The sequence below is a fragment of the Anser cygnoides genome, chromosome 1 (assembly GCF_040182565.1).
Source record: "Anser cygnoides isolate HZ-2024a breed goose chromosome 1, Taihu_goose_T2T_genome, whole genome shotgun sequence".
NCBI lineage: Eukaryota > Metazoa > Chordata > Aves > Anseriformes > Anatidae > Anser > Anser cygnoides.
Genome location: NC_089873.1, coordinates 186824113 through 186839867, shown reverse-complemented (window position 1 = coordinate 186839867; position 15755 = coordinate 186824113). Strand labels below are relative to the sequence as shown.

The 15755-nt window shown below is 42.5% G+C and overlaps 1 protein-coding gene across 2 annotated transcripts in view; it reads right to left on the bottom strand.

Annotated features, from left to right (window-relative positions):
* Window positions 1-12345: 12345 nt before the first annotated feature.
* CCDC169 (coiled-coil domain containing 169) overlaps window positions 12346-15755 on the bottom strand; it is a 31314-nt gene continuing 27904 nt past the window's right edge. For both annotated transcript variants that reach the window (XM_048081193.2, XM_066989695.1), the window contains exon 8: window positions 12346-15755. In XM_048081193.2, coding sequence (XP_047937150.1) covers window positions 15653-15755 — 103 coding nt within the window. In that variant the 3' untranslated portion in view covers window positions 12346-15652.

The following is a 15755-nucleotide window of genomic DNA, read 5'->3' as shown; positions in this document are numbered from 1 at the left end:
TGTGCATGTTACGTACACCTGGCATACTGACACTCCGCAGAGAAGGCGAACGACTGAGATACAGGTCCTGAAGGACCGCATCTGCCAGGAATGCCTCTGTGCCATGACAAGGGCTGGCGGTGATGGGTGCCCAGGCATAGGTGCCTCTTACAAGACCTTTCATTGCTTTGACATGTTTCTGCAGTGTAAATATGAAAAAACAAACAAACAAACAAACAAACAAAAAAAACCAGTTAAGCACAGGGAAGTGTTTTTAGGCAGGGTGTACAATATTGTAAAGCACCCTAGGAGGAGATCAGAGTGTCTCAGAAATCCAGCTTTGAATATACCTTGTACAACCAGATAGTGCCTTAACATTGAATATAACATCAATTTTCCCTTTTATTTGCTGCAGGAGATCAAACAGCTGCTCGTGGTAATAACTTAATTTGTTCTGTAGTTAAAATAATTAGAAGAATGCTTATTCCCCTTAAAAGCAAGCTGTGATGCTTAATGCATTAACAGCACACTCACCATCTTGGCTGCTTCTGTCAGGAGGAAAGTAGCAGGAGCTCTTCCCCAGGAACAAAATCCCATTTCACCTCATGTGCCACAGCTTTGTATCACAGCGGAGGAGTTCATAGGTAAAACTGTTATGTTCCTTGAAAACTAATGTTCATAGAAAGTATGAATTACGACAATTGGCTTAACTAGTCATTGGCAACATTTTCTTTAACTGATACGTGCACAAGTCTTAAAATGGAGGAAGTGCATCAGAAAGTAAAATGTGTCCACTATTTTTTTTTATAAGTCTAAACACTTACCATCCAGAAGAATTGCCAGTTGCTTCCCTTTTATTTCATTTCCATATATTTTGTTGCTTTTCCCCCTGTTCAGTATGATCCATTTTTTTCCAAGTCAAATCAACTTGTATAGATTTTAAAAATATATTTGAAAATTGAAAATCCTTTATCCTTCATTTTCCATGCTCCATAATGCAGAGGTAGATCATAATCTGTCAATCAGAGACCTTTCTCTGTGATAATTTTTCTTCTGGAAGTCTTAAATATTTGAAGCTCTTTAAGGTGCGTTGCTTCTTTGCCCTGCCACAGTGAGGTCAAGTTTCAGACCAGCACTGCCCATTCACACAACAGCATTGTAAGAAATCGCAGTGGGTTCTTACAGTGTTTTGCTCACAGGGATGCATGTCTTGCTAACTCATTGCTGGAAATTTGAAAATGCCTTGAAAGAAGACAGACCTCTCCTTTCATCCTTCCAAAAGTACAGAGGAAAAGAGCGTGTACTATCATTACAGTTATGCCATTTTTCTTCCCGTCAAGCTAAATGTCAGCCTTTTAAAAATCCTGCTTAAAGATTCATGTGAACAGTCTTTGTCAAAGGCAGATTCTCAGGTGAGCTGGAGGTTGTGGAAAAGTAGATGTCAAGCAGTGACTTACAAACATAACACTTGGACAGCAGGAAGCTGAGAAACCAGCCTTATGTGTTAACTGCAAATGGATTTCAAGTAAAGTTTAGGGTTTAATCTCTCATTTGTACTTTTGGTCTGTTTTTGTTCTGGAATGAGGGAAAAGCTGGTTTCACCTTTCAGTTCTTATGTAACAGAACAAATTTAGAAAAATGTTTACATTTCTTCTCAAAGGCTCTTGCTCTGACTATGGCTATTATAAAAGTGCTATAACAACAAGAGCTCAGAAAAAAAATATATATATTTCGTTTCTCTTATGTTGTGCAACTGACAGCACTGTGTCGAGTGAGACACATCCAAGTCTCCTCTGCTGGCACAACTCTGTGAGTTTTAAGCTGAGTAAGAGGCCCTGTACAGCTCGCTGGGTTCTCCTTGCTCAATGACCACACTGTCCTAAAACTACCAGTTTATGTCAGCTGGAAACAAATAATTTTCAAAGAACAAAAGAGAAGGAAGGAGATGGGGGAAATGTGGACCATGGGTAAGGTTAGCACACTTGTTTGCTCTTTAAAGGAAGCAGAAGGCAGCAAAAGCAAAGCTATGCCACACAATTCTTTGTTGTTCCCTCCGCTTTGCAGCTGCATTTGCTGTCTGATCTCTAACTGACAGGAGCCATAGCCATTTTTTGGCAAGTGGTTTGTCCTTATACGTCACTTTTAGAACTTTATTCTATAGCGCATGGCAGGAGAAACTTTCCTTACTGATCTTCAAAACTCCTTGGCAAGCAAAATGGCAAGCTATCACAGCATCGTTCTCTTAATTTCTTTCTCAGGCTCACTTCTGCATATCATTTTTGTTTTGATCATGTTCTCTCAATGAATGCTGGTGCTACTTGACCTTTAAATGTCAAAATCCATTTGACTGGCATTAACTGTGAGCTCTGCTGCCATACACCATATGTGAATGGCTAATATACATGAGAATCAGGAGATATATTTCATTGCGCACAACTAGGCTTATGAATTCATTTTATTATTCCTATCACCTCCCCACTCCCATGAAAATAAATTTTCAACTACCTATTGCTATTTTAGGAAGAGAAGAGGGAGGGTATACACAGGCGAGCTGACTGACAGTAGTCAGCTCACTCTTCCAGCTAAAGGTCTGAGCCTGCAAGCTGTTTCTTGTGGGTGGATCTTTTGCTTAGATTGAGAAGCCTGCAGAATTTAAACTGAAATAAGCTATAGCTCAGCTATAAGGCATAAACTCTTACTTTAAAGGTTCTTCAAGTGAAGAACCACTTAAAAAGTGAAGTCACTTTACATGTTTTTATTACCGCTTCTCATTTGCTGCTATCAGTTTTACAATACAAATATTCGGGAGACAATACAATACACATTGGGAGACAAGAAGAGGCGTCTGCCACTGCATCTGTTTGGATGAGATCTGAAATCTGAACTGAATATCCCATCTTTTTCCTTCAAAAGTTATGGAGAAAGGCAGAGCAGGGGAGCCACTCATGAAGAAGGGACTTAAAATATTCCCAGCAGAGTCAACAGTTTTGTTCAGGCTCATCTCTCTAACCCGAAGCTGTTTTGGCAACGATTCAGTCATATTAGATGTTCTGTACCCATTTCAGCTAAGACAAAATAGCATATTGTGTCCAGTTCTCATGCCAGTAAAAAATGAAGATAAAGGGTCTCTTTCCTCCAACAGTTGGACATCTGAACACGACAGATTTCAAAGCCGTTTATTCGAAATTTTGCCCATGGCATGCTGAAGAAGAGACTAAGTATTTCCACATGTGGCTGTCCTTTTGACTGCAATAGGTGGGCTGGCCTGTTCTACCCATCGGAAGGTCTTTCAGGCCATGGAGAAGCATAGTTTTCAGGAAGGGAGAATGCAGAATACTCACTAACTTACCACTGAAACTCATTTAGGCTAGACTGGTAGAAATTTACGTGACAAATAAATGGGATCGGGGCTCTACTGTGCTGCAGAAATAGTCCGTGGCCTTAACAGCTCACAGGATGTCATTGTAAAAAACTGGGTATTACTTCTTGCTGGGTGGCCGGCCAGTAAAGTCAGAGAGCCCCTTTTCTTTGGTGTTCAAAAAGAGTAAGCACACACAATTTCCACCATTCATTCAATTTTCTTGTGTCGTCTTTCTGAGTTAGCAGGCTCTGACTCATTTGCAGGTTTTCACCGGTGATGCCTGTCACTTTGAGATGGAGACACCTCTAGAACATGACAGCGTTACAGTCCCTGCAACACCCACAGGAAACAGTTGTTATCCCACAGGCAAGTGAGAAATTGAGTCACCGTATCATCAGCATCTCCCACAGCCCAGTCTAGTGTCCTAATTATAACATCATTCCCTATTCAGGATCCTCTGAGTAAAACGAAGCCTTCAAGGTACGTACCTCTGTCATGGTGCCGAGCCTTGCCAGTGCAACAAGCTGCCTCACATCTGAATGATGGACACCTAGGCCAGAGCAAATCCCACAGGATGACCCCAGGAGATCCCGTAGGCCCAAGCAAAGGCTTCTCAATATTCACCCAGTGAAATGCCGTATTCTGAAGGAAACCAGGCATGGCCATTACTACCCAGGAACCTTCTGCCCTGCTACATAGAGCTCCCCCCTCCATGTTCATCAGCACACATAGCTACGCAGGTTTACTGAGCCTTGGTCCCAATCAAAGGAGCTAATTTGATTACTTAATGGCCTTTAAAAGGCAAATTTAAAAGTAATCGTCTATTTTTAGCTGAACCACTTCTCCTTTCAAAAGTGTTTTCCCAAGAGCTCAGGCCAGATGAATGGGATGCTGCTCCCAGAGCCGTGCAGCTCTCCTGCAGCTTCCGCTGACCGCCCTGGAAGTTTTAGGTACAATACAGAAAAAAGAAAGAAAATCCTCATATTACAAACCCAAGAAAGTCTTCTTTTGATTGAATAGCTGCCACCTGACAACAAAATTACAAGCACTGCAGATTTTTGTGGTGTTGTCATATATCAGCCTCAGGTTTTCTCACACAGTACCAATCTCCTCCATCCACCATCCTGAATGTATGCTCCCAGCGGGTGCTACTGCCCTGGGAATATTGTTACCTCCGGTGGTGACAGGGACTCAAAGAAAACAAGGCCTGTGTTCCTCGTACTGAAAACACTGCTTTCAGCACCCGAAATTGGGCCCTGAAAATTCAAAGACAAAACCAAGCCTCAGAATAAGAGTCACTGAAACCCATTAGAAACCTTTGGTGTGAAGTATTTTCCACATTTTTTTTTTTCATGTTTTACTGTTGAAAGAAAAATACACATTTTAGAACAATGAGAACCAGTATTTGGTAATGTGTTTTTTATTTATTTTTATTTTTTATTTTTATTTGTTGTGTCTTTTTTTTTTTAATATTATTTTCATTTTTATTTTCCATAGCAAATAGTCTCCTTATTACAGGGAAGCTGCAGTCCTAGACATGCCACATGTCCTTAAGGCGGACTTTGATTTCCTACCTTTTCTAAGAGCAAGCAGCTTTTCTCAAAAACCACCTACATTTCATAGGTTTGTGATTCCACTAACCAGTTAAGAGCCAAGTGCCCAAAAATAACTTCAGCATTCAACTACAAGACTGGCACCTTTAATGCCTGAGCACCTTTAACCTGAGCCTTAGTTTAAAATCACAGGACAAGACATGCACAAAGAAAAAGGCTTTTTGGGGAACAGTTTCATACTTGGAGAGAAAACCTACTGCACACACTGAAGCAGCCCAAACTTCACCTTCCTAAGAGCCACAGCTTGGCTGATCAGCTCACAGACAATAACTTTGCTATCCCTGTTTTGTTAAAATTTTCCAAATTGTGACTTCAGACTCTTTAATATTAATTATGTTTAAGGCTAGAGGGAGGTTACAGGGGTTAAAGAAGAGGGAGACGGACCTGCTATATTTAAACAAATGCTTTATGGGCATCAACAAAGACACAGAATGAACCCAGGTAGAGCATCGCTCCCAGGGATGTGCATGTTACAAATGTTGATCGGCCAGAGAGAGGGTGAAAAGGTTACAAAAACCTCCGTGACATTCCTTATTAAGGAGACCTTTTCATTTCACTTGACTGTGATTACTCTGAGATTTGTTGTGTACGGATACATTTAAGAACATGAAGTGGTATTTAAAAAGAAGAAAAAAAATATATATTTTATTGAATCATTCTAGCAGCATATTTTCTGTTTCTCAAATCCCACAGTTTTCCATGACTGTGGAAAACATCTATGTGGCAATATACAGGCGATGACATCAGTGATGCATTTATTTCTGTATGGCAGAAAACCCTGCTAACGAGAAACGATAAAAAGGCTGAAATGTTCCCAGCTTTTTGAGGGATCCAAAATGGAGTACAGCAAAGACTTTCTGGTTAAGCTGCATTTCATAACAAAGTGGTCAATAACTGAAAGTGAAGCTCCCCCCAGAAATAGCTCGCTTGCTTGACTTGGATGAGATAGAGCAGATTTGATGGGAGCTCTCCACCATTCCTCGTCCTGATCCTGATAGCTGGACTACCGCCTGGCTGGCTTATGCTTCTTGCCATTCAGCATCTGAGTGCTGCAAATCTCCACCTCTGATTTATGACTTTCCCCAGTCGATACAAATTGGTCATCAGAGGCAGATTCAGCACCACGAATTCCCTTTCTGGAGCCTGACTTTCAAGCCCTGTCTCATTTAGGCAGTCTTTGACTCCAGTCTGTGAAGTCCTTTGAAAATCTGGCTCATAACATAAACCTTAATAGCTCATTCTGTGCTATTTTCTCTTTCACCCTCTTTTTAAAATGCCCCTGAAAACCTCTCTGGGAATCCACTGAATGCTCTTTGACACACTTTGGACAAGTACCTCAGCTACAGTTACACTCCTAATCTTAAAAGGAATGCCCAAATCTTCCCGCTTTACTTGAGAGCATTGTCTCCCTCTATTTTCTTTGTGTGAAAATTCAACCAGTCCATTAAACTTGTTAAGCTTTATCTTTCTGAGTAAATAAATTATGCCCTTGGCAAGCCCCTTTTCTTCTGTAGCAGAATGATCCTCCTTGCCTCTAAGCACACTTTTAGGTTTAAAATAGTCCCTCAAAAGTATTTCTTAAGTAAACCTTTCAAAGAGTTTTATAGAGTAAGCTTCCTCCTCTCCCCTGTCTTTTTGCCAGTGCTTGTTTTAAATTGATGTTTATATGCAACTACAATGTTTTTATAAAACTGCTGGATTTTCCCACAAAATAACTCAAGCTGAAGCTTTTATGGATCAGTTTTGTCTTCCATGGCTTAAATCTATTATTTAGGTAATAGTAATAAAGGTATTCTTTGCACAAGAATATCATAGGATGTAGTTATATAGATTAGCCCTGAATAAGTGAAGAGTAATTTTGAAAATACAGCCAGTTTTAACTAACTTCTATTTACATTTTGATATTGCTTCCCTTTTCTGACTTTTTTTTTTTTTTTTTTTTTTAATTTTAATTTTGCACATCCCCAGAGCTTTGGCTGGGAAAGAAGCAGGGTACTGTTTGTCCTCTATAGTGTTTGCATGTTCCTCTTCCCATTTTCTGGATCTTTGGGCACAGACCATTCCTTCTTTCTGCTTTGGTAAATGCCAAGGGCACTGTTCCCAAATGTTCATTCCTTCAGACCAGACAAGTAGTCCGCAGAGCTGTATAAAGCAGTAAAATTCAAGCAATTCCTTGTTAATATTTTGCTGGTGAGACGAGGGAGAGGAGCGCAGAGAGTTCAAACAGGGCACAGCAGCAGCCAGAGCTGGCTTTAGGAAACAGATGGTGCCAGGAAATCACCGGGTCAGCAGCTCACAGCTGAGCCCTGCTGTGACTCAGGCTTGCAGGTAACCAGCTTCAAGAGAACAGGATGAAGGAATCGGTTTGCAGTGCTGTGAGAAAGCTCGCGCTGCAGATGACAGAGAAGTGAAGAACAAGCAAGTAAAGCAATTAACTAGGAAGGGGAGAGTGCCATGAGGAGCAAGGCAGGTATTTTACCAAGGATTTTGGAATATCTGCCATGAAAACTGCTGAACAACCCCCACCAAACACCAGCCTGTGTTGGTGAAGCCAACGACAGATAATGCCCTACTGTGTCGAATCATGATATACTGTCAAACACTGATATCCAATACTAAAAGCATGCATGTTGATATAACTGATGAATTTTCTCCTAATTTTCCCACCTCCGAACTGCGTTGCTTTTGCATAAAATCTCAACATGAAGGCCTTGGGGGTCAGGAGAAGGAGAGGTGAACGTGAACCCCCCATTAGAAGGTAACTTGCAGGAACGTGCTGCAGGCTAAAACTGTAAGCACTGGACTGCCGGTAACAATCTGGGGCATGATAATCCCTTAATGAGCAACAGCAGGGGCTGAAGTGCTTAAAGTAAATCACTCCTGCATTTTGGGGAGTTGTTATTTGTGTCATTGTTATCAACAAGAGCAAATCTGACAGGACCGGCAGCAGCTGGTGACCTCTGCTGCTGAATGTTTCTGGTCTCTGGTCCCACAGAGCTTGCTCCTGGGCCTCTGTGGAGGCAATGGTGTAGGTGACATGGTGACAGGGCACCCCTAGGGCCCGTGGTTCCCTTGGGGACAGGGGTTGCAGGGCTACCCGGGCCATCAGGGCAGGTCCTGGCGGCCAGGCCTGTCCCACCACCACCCCAGGCCTGTGTAGGGCCGCTGGGCCCACCGGAGCAGTCCCAGCCCCAGGCATCGGGCACCTTCCTTGGCGGATGGATGGGTGGATGATAGACTACATGTCAGCCTGCAAATGGGGGTGGTCAGGATTTCTGAGGGTAGCTGGGGTCAGAGACAGTTTGGAGTGGCTGAGGCATCAAAGCCTACCCGACGATTTAGCCTGTGGTTTTGTAATAACAAATTTTTGGTCTTCTAATTGTGATTGGGTTGAAAGAAGGTATTTTTTTTTCTGCTTCTGGCAGGCATTATGTTGACATGGATTCTCCAGAGTTACATTACTTACCCAGTTTTGCGTGTCTGTGGTGTACATTCAGAAAAACTAGCCCTTGAAGAGGTATTCATAAAAAATGGGAAACATTAGCCAAGACAGCAATGAGCAAAGCATGACACAATAATTTTATAAACTTGGTGTTTCATTGCAGATGTCCAGAGTGTGGAAGATGGCACAAATGTGTGGTTTTTCAGTCCGTTCTTACCGTCCCCTTTCCTCATTTGCCCTTGCTGCAAGGAAGACTGACTGTGTCATGGGCTGCATCGTGCGAAGCACTGGCAGCAGCTGAAGGAGGTGATTCTTCCCCTGTCCACAGCGGTGGTGAGACACACCTGGAGAAGTGCGCCTGGTTCTGGGCTCCCCAGTACAGGACAGATATGGGCATACTGGAGACAGTCCAACAAATGGCCATGAAGATGATGAGGGGACTGGAGCACCTCTCCTGAGAAGAAAGGCTTTCAGCCTGGAGAAGAGGAGGCTCCGGGGGATCTCATCCGTGTCCCTAAATCCCTGAAGGGAGGGTGCAGAGAGGACGGGGCCAGGCTCTGCTCAGCGGTGCCCAGTGCCAGGACAGGAGGCCGTGGGCACAGCCGGGCACCCAGGAGGCTCCCTCTGAGTACCAGGCAGCACTTCTGTGCTGGGCGGGTGACGGAGCCCTGGCACAGGCTGCCCAGAGAGGCTGTGGGGTCTCCTCCTTGGGGATCTCCAGAAGCCGCCTGGACGTGGTCCTGGGCAGCCTGCTCTGGGTGTCCCTGTTTGGGCAGGGGTGGCACCAGGGGCCCCCAGGGGGCCCTGCCAGCCTCAGCCAGCCTGTGGTTCTGCGATTTTGTATGCAACAGCACAGGAGCAGCACTTGTCCTCAAGTGCCAGTGAGAGACAAAAGACTTGGCCTGAGAAAGAAACAAATGATTTCTGGTGGCAGATGACTTAATCCAAACATTTTAAGTGTATTTGGACAAATTATCCTTGGCCTAGAAATATATTGTACTAATGAAGTTATGCTGTCAGCCATTGCAGGCCTGGCAGGACTTGCGAACTACTTTAATCCTCCAAGAACAAATTTGCCCAGGCAATAATTTGACTTGTCATTAGTAAATTCCTAGCTCAGCTTTTTAAGAGACAGGAACACACAAAAAAGTATTGATCTCTACATTATTGATTCCTACCAGATGATTGCATCAGGTTTCTTCTGAGGTCTGTAGCAAATTGATCTATGGGCTATATTTTCCCACCTGTATACTGGAGTTACACAGGCTTTAGAGAGGGCTTTTTAGAATAATGCAGCAGCTTGTTGTTTTGATTTCAAAAGAGCATGCAGCTTGCCAAATCTCTTCAAAAGGAAGAAGGAAAAAAAAAAAAAGGTAATTTGTCCTTGTAAGTGCGGATGAAACATGAGAATAGATCAGTGTGCCTTGTAAATACGGTGCTTAAGAACAGGTCTTCTGTTGTGTGCTGGGATGTTGCATGAAGAAAGGATCAACACAAAGGGGAGTCGGATTGCAGCAAGGTTTTTATTCTTGCCTCAACATCTCTACTGATGTTGGGTGTCACTCTCCCTAACCAGACCAAGAAAAATAAAGATGTTTTCAAGAACAGGATTCAACCTACCTAGCTACATGTTAGACAGCTTATTCTGGATTTGTCAGCCTAGATTTCCTTTCCAGTCAGTAGAGAAAAATCCACAGGAAAGTCATCTGATCCATTCTAATCTTTGTTAGAATGAGAGGAACTGTTCACTGATGAAGGTGTCAATTTCTTTCCATTGACTACACATGGAGCAGATGGTGATTAGCTCAGATGTAGATGTACGGCTTCTAAGCACTAGTCTTGGACAGAGTCCCATGCTTTTATTTCCTCCTTCTCCTTTTTTTTTTTTTTCCCCAAAACATATCACTGTCCTATTCCTAATCAGCACAGGATGAGTCAAGAGGGCACACCCTTGTTACTTCATCCTTCCCCCAAAATAACCCTTCAGCTGTGCATGACTTCCCTGCTCCCCAGCCTGCGTTGCTCGGTTAAACCACGCCATTCCTGAGCAGATTCCCCACCGGCCACTTGCTAGTGCTGAGGCGGGCTCTGACAGCTGCTGGGAGCAGTGCCTGTGGTCCAGTGCGCTGGGGGAGCGCAGCATGTGCTCAGCCACACCTTACCAGGGGTCCTTCTGTTTTCATGGCTCACATTTTATCCTTTGACAACTGGAGTGATGCTGCTGAGCTGCATCCATTGGGCAATACCCCGACATGACTGATAATATTTTTTTTCAGTAAGATGCAGCAGACACAGCTGTTAAGGGTCCGCACCAACACAGCTGTGGTATTATCCTTCACCGTAAGACAAAAGAAAACCCGTTTGATTTAGGTTAGGCTTGTTTGGGCTCATTGTGCTTTTACCAGCTGCTTTCCTTCCAGCATTGCTGTGTTTATCTTCATGTCGCTTTTCAGCACCAGAAGCATACGGTTCTCCCCACTTCAGAGGTGGGTTGCTGAAGCAGGGTTCGCCTTGTCCCAGGCAACAGAGGAAGGGGTGAGGCAGATGCATGGAAGCCAGAGTGTAGGAACTTCACCAGCCTGGGAATGAAGCTGCGTACATCAGAGAAGACAGCACCAGGGAATTCACTGATATCAAATCCCGACGGGGTAGTGGAGACTCTCAAACGTGGGCCAGGTCATGGCACAAGAGCACTGCAGAAACTGCATTACCTCCACCTGGAAGCCCAGCTCTACCTCTGAGTTAGAAACTGCCCAGGTAGCCCAAGCACAAGCAGTTGATCAGCATCAGTTGATCATGCCTCAAATGGGCAGCAGACTACCGTGCTTCCCGGCCCTCAGCTCTGTGCTGTGGTTGGGCAGAGCTGCAACTCCGTGCCATGTTACTACCATGGGAAATTTCTGTAAGGTAATGCCACGGGTACAGCTAGGCCAGCTAGCTGTTGCCTGTTCTGCCAGCCAGAGGACACAAAATACACCCTGATTCTGCTCCATGAGAAAACTTGTGGAGCCTTGACAAGTCTGCGTGGGTGCTGCCACATGGAGGACAAGCGCTGTGGAAGCCACCTGTGTGACAGGCAGCCCCCAGAATGGATTGAGAGGTTAAAACCATTCCAATAGTTCAGCTGTTGTTGGTTTCTGCCCTCTCAGGGCATCCTGGTGAGCCCCTGTGCGGAGCGACACATCAGCATGCACACAGAACCACAGGGAAAGCCTGCTCCCATGTGCATGCTGCTCCTGCAGAAATGAAATACCCATTTGGGCTCTAGTTGGTTCCCAGTCAGTAGCTCAGGGGACAGATGAGATGAGTGCAGTCCTGGAGAACTGTGTTCCACGCTGTAGCCTATAAGGAAGCACATGCAATGTTTGTGTCTTTGGAAGAGAGGGTTAAAATCATCTACCAAGTTAAACAACATACTGCCACCTTGGAAAAGCCTCATTATATCGCCTGGAGATGTCTGCCATTAGTATGACGCCTCCATGTAAAGAGATAAAGCTGTTGCAATTAGATGTGATTTTCATCCATGCAGTTTACTTCTGCTTCCAACCAGTTATTTCAAATTACTGTTTGTGTTTGACACCAGGCTGGCAGCAACAGCAGAAGCTCAACAGCACACAGACTCATTTATTCATTGTTTGCTGTGTCCGTATCACATTTCTAAAGATGTCCGTGCAGCATCTTCCACTACTGGAAATGTATTGAGAGTAAAATATGCATCTCACCTTTGCCAGTGGAAACGGAGTATCATAGCAATCAGGGAAGCTGTGAACTGTGCCACCTAGTCAGTTATTTACATGGGGAACCCATTAAACAAAGCATTTAAGCAATGAAATATCTCTTCTATTGTGTTAATAATATCTGGAATATGAGGAAACCCATCACCCAAGTTCTCTGGAGTCTATGGTTCTGCTGTCTAATTACTTAATAATTAGCCACACATTCAATGTCTATCCAGTAAACATTTTAATTTTATTCTGCCATAGAGGAATACAGTGTTGCTATATTGATTTATTAAAAAGAAAAATCATGACTCAATACCCTCTACATCACGAGAATTAAAAAAAAACAACAGTAGTGGTAGTTCAGAAAATCATGTTTGCTTAGCAGAATTTTATTCTTTTAATTCATATTTTCCAGCAACAATAGGGTTAAGTACTATAAATGCCATAGTTACCTCAATGTCATGACTTGTCTGAAATTGGTGGAGTTACATGAGTAACCATGTAAGGGAAGTGTGTTCTCAAGTCCCAAGAGTTAGGAGATCAAATTTCCTGGTCCATTGATTAGGGACACTCACACTACAACCAATCCATCTAAAATCCCAATTACATTCTGTACCGCAGGAAGAAGTTTGGCCAGATTCAAACCTTCAGTTCTAATCCTGCCTTCCTCTGGCATTTAGTTCCATTCACTCACTGACCACAACTATCAGCAATTCAATTTCCTGTTTTTGTCTTCATCCACTGTTTAGAATAGGCTACACAGAAAAACTGTAGGAGATAAAATTTACCTTACAATGGCTTAACAAAACTGAAAAAGGTCACCCCGTCACGAAAACAGGGGAAAAACAGACCATGCTCCCATCTCTAGTTTAAATAAACCTAGCTCTTGATTTAGTCTTCTGGGCCTAAAATGAGAATAATAGTACGTACTGTGTATCGAAGGATTAATGACTCTTAAATGCACTGAAACATTTCATATAGAAGATGCATAAAGACATGCAAGTGTTCATTGCTGCAAATGTAAACACGAATCATTTCACAGTAGAGTATAAGAGTGAGAAAAGTCCACACAAGACAAATCCAGGGATTTCAAACACCTGTCTACCCCCCAAAAAAACCCGACCCAACTCAGACCAAAAACCAACTAACCAACCAAGAAACAAACAAAAAAACTAACAAAGTTTTATTTAGGTCCAAAGAAATAACACCAAAGAAATTATCGGTTTTCACCAAAGTTCTTGTATTTCTTTTGAAACCAAAATTCATAGTTTTCTTTTGAAACCAAGAACTACCTTTTTGCTGTTGCAAAGAAACTCGACTCAACAAACTTAGTCATCAGCATGCCCTTATTTTCAGAAAGACATGAGGAGAATGAAATGCCAATTTAAACAGTATTAGTAGAGAACTATAACCATTTGCAAAGCAAATGCTACAGCTGGACATGTAATTAGAATGGTGAAACACATGTTTCAGGGCTTAATTATCATACTGCTGAGTTTCAAATCCTGAGCTTGATCCTGGCAAGCTGAAACAGGGACTAAGAGAGACACAGTCTGCTCCTCTCCTCAGGTCATTACTGCACCAACTGTACCAATAAAAGTCTCTTTATAGGCTTCAAAACTGTTACCTTAGTAAGGACAACCAATGAGGGAAGTGATCAAGTCTCCTGCTTTGAACAGATGCTGTTCTGCCATGCTTGCACAAAGTTTTCAGTCTTTTTGAGGTGTTACAGGGCCTGAAGTTGAATGCATTGACTAACATTTGATTCAGAGGGAGCAGTAATAAACGTTTGCTGCATGAATCCAAGAACTGGATATTCTTCACTACTGCAGATGTCCCTTGTCTTTTGTGCCAACACAACTATTCTGGTGATTTTTTTCCGTCTCCTTCTCCGCAAGGACAAATGCCAGCACAATCAGAATTTGGAAACTTTCCATGTAAAAAACAGGAACGGAAGAGTGCTACCCTAATCAGCTGTGCTATGCCGACCAGCCTGCTAAAGAAAGAATGATACCAGGTGCATCATAGTAACATTAGAAATATCTGTAATACATCCCACCCTGTGTAAGAGAATACATGAGGTTTGCATACTGAATATGCTGCACAATACTGCAGGTCTTCTCTCTCTGCGTTTTAGGATGACATCATTGATCTTTTTGTAAGAGTTTAATTACAGCCTCACTTTAATGCTGCCAGTAATAAGGAACTATTTGTACTGCTCTTAAAGAGGCAAAAAGCCTTACTAGGTATTGCAAAGTGCTAGGGATGCTCTTAAAATAATAAAGGGCAGTCAATCAATCACATTTGCTCTGCCAAGAGCTTTTAAGATGTAACCCAGAGGCTTGGAGCTTCATTATCAAAACATTTTTTTTCTGTTGCCACTTAAAAAAATTCTGTCAAAATTTAATGACTAAAATGTTGTAGGTAATGAAACTGCAACAATACTTGTATGCTTAACAATGAAAATTCAATGTAGTCCTACTGTTCATTGAAGAGATCAACTTTAAAGACTGGCAATATTATGGACCCTAAAAATACGTGGATCAGTGCCACTGAAGAATACAGAGAGATTTTGATGGAACCCATGCTGTGGATACAAAAATTAATCTGAGAATTCAAATTCCCATTTAGCAACATAGCATATCAGGAAACATAAAGTGTATGTAGTGTTTAAAAGGAACAGCCCTCCACAAGATAGGCTCTAAAGAATCCTTAATAAAAAAATGTTCATTTTTTCTTTCATTTCCCCCCATAACTAGTGCCTAAAGATCTGGACATGGAGGCATGCTTCTAAACCATGCAAAGGAAAGGTAGTGGTAAACATGGGATCTATGGCATGCCAGCTTTTTAAAAAGTTAAATTTGGAGGTGTTTCATCTCTCTGTTGGAGCAGTAAAGTTCATGGAACAAAAAACAATTTGATATTGTAAAAGAACTCTCCTGTACGGTGTCATGTAAGAAATCAGACTGGATAATAAACTTTGTGTTGGTCTTTTTAAAAGCCAAATGAAAGGTGTGTTCAGCTGTACCAATACCAAGCTACCTGAGAGGCTGTCTTTGCTGCTACACCAAGGGGGGATGCCCTCGGATGGAATTTTCTCTGAGATTCACTATTTGGGTAGAGAGATTACATTTCAGATTAAATCACTGCCTTTTTTTTTCTTCTTGGTTGAGAGGTAAAAAATGTTAAAGGCTTATTTATTTTCAAGTTATTGTGCAGTCGGAGTTCAAGGATCTACGTTGGATATAAACAAATGAAATGTCCTCCAAGGCTCCCAATTCCCTGATGCCCAGAATCACTGATGAGAACCAGAATGGAAAAGGTCAGAGCTCACCAGAACAAGGATGGCAACTAGAAGAACAATTCCATCAGGCAAAAAGGAACACTTACACTAAGGCTGCCAAGAAGATGTGCTGGTCTGGGCTCGGTATAATGCGGCACAAATACATTCATTTTGAATTTAGAAATTTTCAATAAAAAGAAAATAAAAAGAAGAAGAAGAAACGTGATTGGAATTCTTTGCACATATATTAAATCAGTGATTTAGTTTTGGAAGCTGCTTCACTCCTACAGTCTTTTTAATCAGTCCTTTTTGGGGATTAACCATCTTCAGGTTTCGTGGAATGCTGCGTCTCCCT